Source organism: Cebus imitator, unplaced genomic scaffold (genome assembly GCF_001604975.1).
Source record: "Cebus imitator isolate Cc_AM_T3 unplaced genomic scaffold, Cebus_imitator-1.0 Scaffold13, whole genome shotgun sequence".
NCBI lineage: Eukaryota > Metazoa > Chordata > Mammalia > Primates > Cebidae > Cebus > Cebus imitator.
The window spans coordinates 4,379,711-4,390,358 of NW_016107328.1; the positions used below are offsets into that span (position 1 = coordinate 4,379,711).

The 10,648-nt window shown below is 42.0% G+C and overlaps 1 protein-coding gene across 1 annotated transcript in view; it reads left to right on the forward strand.

Annotated features, from left to right (window-relative positions):
• The first annotated feature begins 1,272 nt into the window (after positions 1–1,272).
• The window catches only part of HHLA1 (HERV-H LTR-associating 1), a 36,808-nt gene continuing 27,432 nt past the window's right edge, over positions 1,273–10,648 (forward strand). The window contains exons 1-4 of the mRNA XM_017499653.2: positions 1,273–1,351; positions 2,371–2,430; positions 6,388–6,447; positions 7,240–7,360. Of these exons, the coding sequence (XP_017355142.1) occupies positions 1,273–1,351; positions 2,371–2,430; positions 6,388–6,447; positions 7,240–7,360 (320 nt within the window). The remainder of the gene's footprint in view (positions 1,352–2,370; positions 2,431–6,387; positions 6,448–7,239; positions 7,361–10,648) is intronic.

The window sequence follows — 10,648 nt, forward strand, 5'->3', positions numbered from 1 at the left end:
CTGTCTGGAGTGACACCTAGAACGAATGCCAGTTATGTCTCCATCAATAATTAAAAATCTATTTAAATGTTTTTGGGATCTTATAAGAAAATGGGGGCTTCCCATTCCTAATGGATAGCAGAACTTCCGAGTCACGTATCTACCAATAATTAAAAAGCTATTTGTATGTTTTGGGGATCTTTTAAGAAAATGGGGGCTTCCCATTCCTAATGGGTAGCAGAACTTCTCAACATACAATTTACCAGCAGGATGCTCACTTCCTGCAACATTTTTTTCCAACCCATGTACATATTCTCTTGACTTTTCTTCCCTCCCAATTCACCTTCCAGATAAATTCTACTCTCTACCAATGGAAAATTTCTCCTGTCTTCAAATCATATCTGTGCAGCCTGTATTTAAATTGTCATTACATTAATATCTACACAGAAAGACAGTGCAATTATTAAGTATGCATCAGACAGCGTTCTGTTTGGCATCTGGCATGCAGAAAGTGCTCGGTAAATGTTAGCCATTATTCATTTTGTTTCAGCTTTGCAGCTGTTACTATCATGGTGATTTTCCATGGCAAATGCAAAATGAGAATGGCTGGCACAGACTGCTGCAGAGAAGGAAGGAGACTGTGAACACTCACATAATCCTATGATAATATATTTTCCTATTTATGAGAGGAAGTGATGCTGTATTTGAAGGATATTTCCCATCCCAACAGCCAGAAAACCCATGGAAGAAACATTAATGCTCCCTGGATATGTATGCATCCTCCTCTATATTCCCAGACTTCCTGCAGTCATGCAGGGTCATATAAGTAATTTTGGCATGGGCTGCAAGTTACAAAAGCACATGTGTTGCTTCCTGCCAAAGCACTTAAGAGTTGGTGCATAATCCCACAGCTCTCTCCCTTCCAGTGCCACAGTGAATCAAAGACTAAGGAGGCTACAGTGGCCATGTGGAGAACTACAGGAAAGTGGAGCTCCATTAACTGGAGTCTCTGAGAGACTGTGGGGAGCAGAGTTCCTCACCAAAATGCATTGAGTATGTACTGCAAACAAAATCAACTTTTGTTGTGAAGCCAATTAAATTGTGGAGTTAATTTGTTACCTTAGCTTCCTAACCTCTCCTAACCTGTACAAAGCCTTTTTCAGATTATGGTTTTAATGATTCTTCATGCACTATCCTCAAAGAAAGCTCCGCGTTACAAACGTGCTTAGTAACCTAGCCGGTTTCCTCAGGTGCCTGCTTGCTTCCTTCCAGGTGGGCCAGAATATCACAGGCATGCTGGGCTTCCTGTCACGTGGTCCTCCAGTGAGGCTGTGCATGGGTATGGCGTGTGTCTTGTCCCTTTGGAACACAGGTGGGTCTGGTTGGAGTTCTGGAAGTGTCTGTTCTGTATACTAAGCTTGAGTATCCATTGTGCTTTACAGAAACTCAGCCACCAACATTTCTGCCCAGAGTCTTAAATGAGTCTGTTCAAATGGTAAAAATAACTTCCCTATTTCTGTTTTTCCCTTGACTTTTTGCATTTGAGTCCCATGTATGCAAAAGAATTCTCTTCACCTCCACTGCTACCACCTTTGTCCAAAACATCATTTTCCTTTTCCCAGATGATGAGAGAGCTTTCCAAACCAGCTTCTCCTCTTGTCTTTCCATGACCCATTCACCAGCAATCAGCCTGAGTGATCTTTTTATAAATCTTATTATGTCATCTTCCAAGTTCCTCCCTCTTTTCTCTCCCCCTGCCCCAAATTATTCACTGACTTCCCACTTCTCTCTGTGTAGTGTACCAGGTCCTTTTCAGGCTCTGCATGACACGGCCTTCCTCTCCCTCCCCACTTTCTACCCCTCCACCTCCCTCATTCTTTATGCCCCCATCACTGTTGCCCTTCTTTCAATTCTTTAAAGTAACACTCATGCCACATCAGACACTGGGTTTGTGCTGTTCTCTATACATCAAATATTCACCCCACCAGTTAAGTCCTACTCAAATGCTATATGTTCTTCAGAGATTAGCTCAGCATCCACTCTCAGGGAAGGCTTCCAGATTCCTGAGACTAGATAAGCCCCCTGTTACATACCCTCACCATTCCCTTCAAGGTATTCAATGTTGTTTGCCTACGTGTCTGCCTTTCCAGCACACACAATGCCTAGTAAATACTAGGCACTCAATAGCATGAGCCATCATTAGCAGCTGGTCAGCAAATATTTGATGACTAAATGATTAAATGAACGAACAAACAAGATGTGGGATTTTAAATGCCACTTCACAATCCCAGATCATAATTCTCTTATCTGTAAAATAGGTATGTTGAACTGAATTCTCTCTGGTATTATATCTTGGTTATAATTTCTCTGATTAAACCTTTTTTACTTTAGTGTCTGGCATCGAAGGGGAAACCAAGAAAGAGAAGGAAATGACCTTCCTACCTACCACAGGTAAGTGGGCGGTAAGAGCTTCTTTTTAGCTTACTGTTCTTGGGCAAATTCCTGGGCTTCCCGAAGCTTTTTACGTTCTCTACTGTTAAGATAGTGATACATCCATATCTAACACTGTAATGGTCACAACAATGGTTCCTGTGAGCTGCTCATTTCTTTATGGTTTATTGAATACTTGAATCCTTGTGATCTTAATCCACAAAGACTGTGACATTCCATTGGCGATAGAATATTGTACAATGGGAGGTGTTGTTACTTGCCATCATCGCCTTTGTAATAATTTCATTTTTCTTTGCCTCTCCTTTTTGATGCTATGCAGTACAATGGTGAATACTTGCAACAGAAAGGACAAGAGGGGTCAGGGAGCCGTTTCTGTTTCTAAATTTTTAGCAAACAAGCAGGATAATTTTTTTGTTATGGTTTTGGTTTTTGTTTTTGAAGAAATTATGTGACTTTTTATTTTTATTCATTTTTTTTTTTGAGACAGGTCTTACTCTGTCACCCAGGTGGGAGGGCAGTGGCAGGATCTCAACTCAATGCAACCTCCACCCCCAGGCTCAACAGATTCTCCTACCTCAGCCTCCTGATAGCTAGGATCACAGACATATGCCACTGTGCCTAGCTAATATTTTGTATTTTGGAAGAGACGGGGTTTCATCATGTTGCCAGGCTGGTCTTGAACTCCCAAGCTGAGGAGATCCACTTGGCCAAGCCTTCCAAAGTGCTAGGATTACAGGTGTGAGACACCAGGGCTGGACAATTTTTATACTGTTATTTATTTTTAATTAGAACATTCATGTAGTTCAAATAGCAAAATGTACAAAAGTGTATAAATTAAAGTGTTCCCCCAGTCAGCAGTTTCCTTTTCCTGAGAGCACCAATTGTAGCAATTTATTGTGTAAGTAGAATAGTTTTCCACAAATATTGTTCTTATCTGAGCCTCTAATTCTCTCCCCCTTAAATGGGAACAACAATTCCTTCCCACAGGTAATCATGAAGGATAAAAGGGTGATAAAATACTAAGCATGAAGAAGTATAAACAGTGCAAGGAGACTTCTATTTTAATGACATTATGGTGGTCTTTTTATCCAGAAATAGAAAAATGTCTTTTCATAATCTGTCAGGGAACTTATTTGAAAAATGCTTCTAATTATATCCTATTCAGAACTCTGTGTTCCACTGGTGTTTAGTTCAGACTTGAAATATTGTTTTCAAAATCCACCCAAGGATTTGTAACTTAAAAAAGGAGTGGTAGAAATAATCTTTCCTTAGTAAAAGGAATGGAACTAAAGAAAGGTGCTCAATGAGAAAGATGACACAGGCCCCTCCATTCTGGCAGGAAAAGTATGGGAATCCTGCTGCCTGGAGACCTAGAATGGAGATAACCCTGGTCCCTGACCCTCATGGAGGACTCTGTTGCCTGAGCAGATCACAGGCAAGGTTGATTGGTGCCTCCCTCAGATCTGATAGCAGCTGCTGCAGAGTAGACTTCTCAGGTAAAGTGCCACGCAGGTGCCTCAGAGGGTGGAGTGGCCTCTCTCAAGCTAGAGAGCTGGCTGGTTGGCAGCATTTACCCTGCTTAATTATGTCTGTCTCAGACTTCCTTTTGTTGTGAAGTAAGCCCCTTGCCTACAGTAGCCCTGTTATGAGGAAGGGGAGTTAGAGTCCCCACCTACCTCTAATCACAGAAGCTCTGATATTTAACCAGAAAGCTTGGTAACTGGTAAAAGGCCAAATTGGCTTAAGCAAGCAACAGTTGACTTGACTCACTTTCAACACAGTATCTAAAAAGCAGAAGATAGCAACCTAAATGTTCATTGAGGGATGAACAGAAACAGGAAATATGGCATATACATACAATGCAATACTATTCAGTCTTAAATAAGAAAATGTTGCCATATGCAATAACATGAGTGAACCTGGAGGGTCGTGTGCTAAGTGAAATGAACCAGTCACAGAAGGACAAATACTGCATGATACCACTTACATGAAGTGTTTAAATAGGGAACCTCACAGAAGCAGAGAGTAGAAAGGTAGTCACCACGGGCTTAGGAGAGGGAAATGTGAAGTTTGTTGTTCCGTGAGTATGAAATTTCACGGAGTTATGCAAGATTAGTAAGTTCTAAAGATCTGCTGTGCAGCATAGTAACGATAGGTAACAATACCGTATTGTGCACTTGAAAGTTGGGCCGGGCGCGGTGACTTATGTCTGTAATCCCAGCACTTTGGGAGGCCAAAGCAGGTGGATCAAGAAGTCAGGAGTTTGAGACCAGCCTGAACAACACGGTAAAACCCCGTCTCTACTAAAAATGCAAAAATTTGCCGGGCATTATGGTGCGTGCCTGTAATCCCAGCTACTCAGGAGGCTGAGGCAGAAGAATCATGTGAACCCGGGAGGCGGAGGTTGCAGTGAGCTGAGATCACACCACTGCACTCCAGCCTGGGCAACAGAGTAAGACTCCGTGTAAAAAAAACAAATGTTAACAGAGTAGATTTCATAAATGTTTTTCAATAAAATTAAAAATTAATTTAACTAAAAAAGTAAACTAAAAAGAAGTGAGACAGAAGAACATGGACGAAGAGTTGAGATTGCTCTTTTCTGGTTTTATCTTAGCCAATAGACCAATATGCGATTTAGGTACATGAACTTAAGTTTGGGGGATTTCAGTTTATTCATTCTTAAAGGGAGTTTTGGACAAGATGATTTCTAAGGATGTTATGAATTGTTTGAGGCTGTACTTTCATGTTACTATTTTATTCATGAAAACTTTTATTTCAGTGTCTGGAAATAAAGATGTTAAGAAGGAAAAAGATGGGACATTCCTTGGTGTGGTGGGTAACTACATCAGCCCTAAATCTTGACTTACTCTGTCATGCGGGGGACATTTCTCAGACTCTGTGGCTTGTTTTCCATTTGTAAAATGAAAATTTAAAATAAAGCGCCTTCTTCTTCCTGCTGGTACCTACTTTTGCTGTGGTCATTTTTCATGTTACATCTGATACTAGCTTTTTTTGTACCAGCTTCTTTTCTGAACCTCTCTGTGACCCTGACAAGACATGTCACCTCTGTCTCATTTAATTTAACAAAATAAAATGTAAAATAAGGCACCTTCCAGATGTAACATGAAAAATGACCACTACAGCAGTAGTAGTAATGCACGTAATCCAGAGGAACTGATCCTTCTGGCCTGTGCTTAACGGCACTTCCACAAGAAGGCCTTCTCCATCCCTGACACCAGGCTAGTGCCCCGGTACTCCCAGCGCCAAGTTGACTCTCCTCTCTTGTCACGACATGTGAGTCTTCTCCTCCCTGACCAGATCACACACAGGAAGCTCATGGTGCTGTAGACCGGGTTCGTTCCCCTCTACCACTTCATATTGCCTAGCATATTGCTTGGCCCTCCGTGAATATTTCTTGAATGAACGAATGAAGAATGAATGAATGAATGCCTTTGAATTTTCAAATTTTTCTTTGACATTTTCTTCTTTGGTCACATGAAATTTGCCAAGTAGGCAAGAGGCCTAATATTTTGGCCACGGTCTACAGTTCTAAAAAGTAGGTTCTGAGCCCTTCATTATGACTTAGTTGTACAGTTAGGCAAGTTTTTTCTCCTCTCTGGGCCTCAGTTTCCCTACCTGGGAAGTTTGGAAACTGGGAAACTGAGGCCCTGAGAAAGAGAAAAAACTTGCCTAACTGCACAAGCCTAATCACCAATAAATAAGCTTAATCACCAAGCTTATTTATTAAAATGTGGATTTCTAGGCCACACCCACTCCACGGAGATCAAAATCTGTATCAGGGTCATGCAGAAGAGTCTGGGATCTGCCTTTTCTCCGTGTCTGCCAGTGATTCACACAGAGGGCAGCTGCCAGAGAGGCTTCCAAGGCTTCTTCAGTTCCTGGGGGTAGGAACTGTAACCACTTGCATTATTCTCATGAAAACTGTTTCCTTCCTAGTGTCTGGCCTCAGAGGAGAAGAGAAGAAGGAGAAAGGCGTGGCATTTCTCGCTACCACGGGTGAGTTTCTCTCCCCAAAATCCCCGGGTTGCTTGGGCTGCGGAGCAATTCCTCCACTTCTCTAAACCTCTGTTCTTTCCTACAGTGGAGCCAACATCATCTCCCTAATCATTACCTGATCATTAAGCAAAGGCTGAAGAAGACAGTGTTTGAATAAACAGGAGCATCAACAACTATTTCCATCTTGTCAACTGTTGTTTTCAAATCTTTAAGGACTAGCTGGGGGAAGCGGGAATTTTAACTCAACCCGCTGCCCACTGCCACTACTGCTACTGCTGGGAGATTTCTCCTTCCATCCTGGGTCAGGTCCTGGACCTATTAATTCTGAATTTCTGAGGATAAAGCCCATGCACTGGAATTGTGTAATTAGAAAATATATATTTCCAGGTGATGTCAATGCTCAGCCAGGGTGGGTGGACCCTGCGTTTACATGGGGCACTTACTTTCAAACACAGAGCTGCTCAGAACTCCTGCATTGCGCTTGGTCTTCCCATTATGGTTGAGATATCTTTCATGAATCCCGAATCTCTCCAAATGCAAACATGCAATAGTCACTAAAAGTATATGTCTCTTGTGCTTCACTGGAATTTCCTTATCTTATTTGTCACTATGTTGACCATCACCTCCTGAGGTCAGGGCTCTCCTCTTGACCTGGAACCCTTGTGCCTGGCACTTGGTTTGCGTTCAGCACATGTGCAAAGAAGTTGAATATCCGCCTGAAGTTTGGAAATGTGGAATTTTTCTCTCGCCAAGAAAAGCCTGCCAGTGACGTTTTCTCTGAATCTCTTTCAGAGCTGCCTGCAGGGTCAATCGATCTGTCCGCACTTAACCTGACAGAGCTTGTGAATGGGATGCTGAGTAGAGCATTAAAAGGTAATCTTTTTTTTTCTTTTTTGAGACGGAGTCTTGCTCTGTCACCCAGGCTAGAGTGCCATGGCATAATCTTGGCTCGCTGCAACCTCCGCCTCCCAGGTTCAAGCGATTCTCCTGCCTCAGCCTCCCAAGTAGTGGGGATTACAGGTGTCTGCCACCACACAAGGCAAATTTTTGTACTTTTAATAGAGATGGGGTTTTGCCATCTTGGCCAGGCTGGTCTCAAATCCCTGACCTTGTGATCCACTCATCTCAGCTTCCTAAAGTGCTGGGATTACAGGCATGAGCCACTGAGCCTGACCAGATAATCATTTTTTTAAAGCACAATCCAGGTCCATTTTTTTCTTGTACTAGCATCTTTTCTAAACCTCTCTGTTACCTTGACAAGACAGTTTGCTTCTGTGTCTCAGTTTCTTGGTGTTGAGAGTGGAGAATAGGCTGAGCTCAATGGCTCATGCCTAAAATTTCAGCACTTTGGGAAGCTGAGGCTGGTGGATTGCTTGAGCTTAGGAGCTTGAGAACTGCCTAGGCAACATGGCAAAATCCCATCTCTACAAAAAATACCAAAATTAGCTTGGTGCAGTGGTGCATGCCTGTGATCCCAGCTACTCGGGAGGCTGAGGTGGGAGGATTGCTGGAGCCCAGAAGGCAGAGGCTGCAGTGAGCTGTGAGCACACCGCTGCATTTCAGCCTGAGAGAAAGAGTAAGAGTTTGTCTCAAAAACAAAAACAGAATGCAGAATTCATTGTCCTACCTAACTCAAAATGACGTATAAAGTTTATAAGAATTTTGAGAGCAAAATTTCATTCCAGACATGGTATATTTGTAATCGTAACTCTATTGCCATAAACTAACAATAATTACGAATTGATTATGTTAATATGATTCTGATTTTCTCTTTTTAAGACAATATTATGATTACAATATTATTGCAATCTTCTTTCTGTGTTATTTAGCATCTAGCAACATGATTTGTATGTAACACATACTTAATGAATGATAGCAAAGCCTGAAAGATCCCCAGTGTACATTCCTCACTGCCTTCATTATTTATTCTCACTTTCTTCAATCAATATTGATAGAACACCTATCCCATGCCAGGTACTCTTCTAAGTATTGGAGGGTAATGCAGTAAACAAAAACCAAAAAACTCTTGCCTGAGGGAGCTTCCATTCTAGTGGTTGAAGGAGTAACCAAAAACAAATAATAAGCACAATAAATAGGTAATGACAAGTGTTATTTAGAATAAGGGGGATGGAGAATGCCAATTCAGCATTGAGGTCTATATAAATGGCATTCTCTAGGACTGTGCAATACACACACTGCACAACTGTGCTTGGTGGCTCTATACTTGTTCATTTAGCTGTTTACCCATCAACATTATTCTCTATTCCTATCCCAAAGCCCGTAGCTGTAAATCACAGAAATATAGCTCCTGCCTCCAATTTGCTCTCATGAAAGTCACTGCGGTTAGGGCTGCCTCAGAGGTACAGGATAAGAAGGCAGCGATCTGCCTGAAGAGGGTGCTGTGGAGAGACTGAAGCATCAGATGGAGGAATGGGCTGCAGAAACATTTCCTCTGCAAGGCCCTGAACTGGGCTCTGTGAAATGTTGCAGACTCAAATGTCATAAATCCTACCTTCAAGGAGCTCAAAACTCTTCCAATGACTCATTTAATCCTTGCATAACCTCCATGCAGTGGTACCCTGACTCACATTTTCTACGTGCAGACATTGAGGCATGCCCATTGCCATACAGAATGGAATTCAGAACTGTTTAATCCAGGTTTGTGTTCTAGCCCAAAGGTTCCCAACCTTGTCGCACAATAAGAAGCATCTGACATGCTTACTAAATATTCATCTCCCCAGGTTCCTGTTCTGGAGATTCTGATCCACCTGATCTTGGAAGGGGTACTAAATGTACATTTTTAGCAAGTGCTATTGGTGATTCTTATCATAAAAAAAAAAAAAAACTTGAGGAAATGGAGTATTGTAGTATTCACATTTTGGTGTATATCGCATTCTTCTAAGGAGCTTGTTAAATAGAGTCTGGTTCCCACCCAGTGTATGTCATTAGGATCTCCAGAAGGCAATAGCCAGAGAGCTGAGGGGGAATGGGCACCACTGGTGATTTGCATGCGCCAAAGTCTAATGATTCTGCTATTCCAGCCACCATCACAGTGGGTCACAAATTTATATGAATAAAAATCACCTGAGGCCCGGCACAGTGGGTCATGCCCATAATCCCAGCACTTTAGGAGGCTGAGGTGGGAGGATCACTGGAGCCTGAGCGGTCGAGGCTACAGTGGCTGTGATTGCACCATTGTATTCCAGCCTGAGTGACAGAGCAAGACCCTGTCTCAAAAAAAAATCACCTGATAACTTTGTTAAAATTCTGAACCCTGAGCATACCCGCTTCTCCCCTTTCTTTACCATCTGATTTATTGCATCTGGGGTCACGCCCAGGAATGTGCCTTTTTAATAAGTGCACCAGGTTAGTTGATACAGGCAGGCGATTCCCATATCACTGTCTGGAAAGACCTTCCTCTACTGCACTGTCTTCCAGATACAAATCAAGAGCAGGCACTGATGGAGAGTAGGTAAGAGGCTCATGCATGTATTCCTAAACCTGATTGTTTGTGTTCCTGGTTTAAAAAAAAAATCCCTTTCCTTTGTGTAATAGACTAAACATTGTCAAAGGTATCCACTTAGTAATTACCAGAATCTGTAAATGCTGCTATGTCAAAAGAGTGAATATCATCTGATATAACAGATTGATCAACTGAGTTAAAGATTGCCCAGGATTATCTGTGTTGTGCCAGATGCCACCACAAGGGTCCTTACGAGAAAGAGGCAAAGAGAGACACACACAGAAGAAAAGCCCATATGATGACAGAACAGAGAGATGTGGCCACAAGCCAAGGGACACAGGCAGCTGCCAGAGCTGAGAGACGCAAGAACAGAGTCTCCTTTAGAGACCTTGAAGGGAGTATGCCCTACTGAGTTCCAGACTTCTAGCCCCCAGGACTGGGGGAGAACAAATTTCTGCTGCTTTATACCACCAAGTTTGTGGTAATTCGTTGCAGCAGCTTCAGAAGCCTAATACACTTTGGAATCTTTTATTTAGAGAGCCGGCACAGCTTGAAGATGAATCAGGAAACTATAGACAAATGATACATACTCTTCAGTTTTTTTGTTTAATTTTACTTTGCTTATTATTTTTTATTTGTATTACTTTTTAGTTTATTCTTGTTTCTTTATTTTCATTAATTTCTAGGGACTGTTTACTTATTTGTATTATTGTTACATTAGTAGGCATTTCTGTCTGT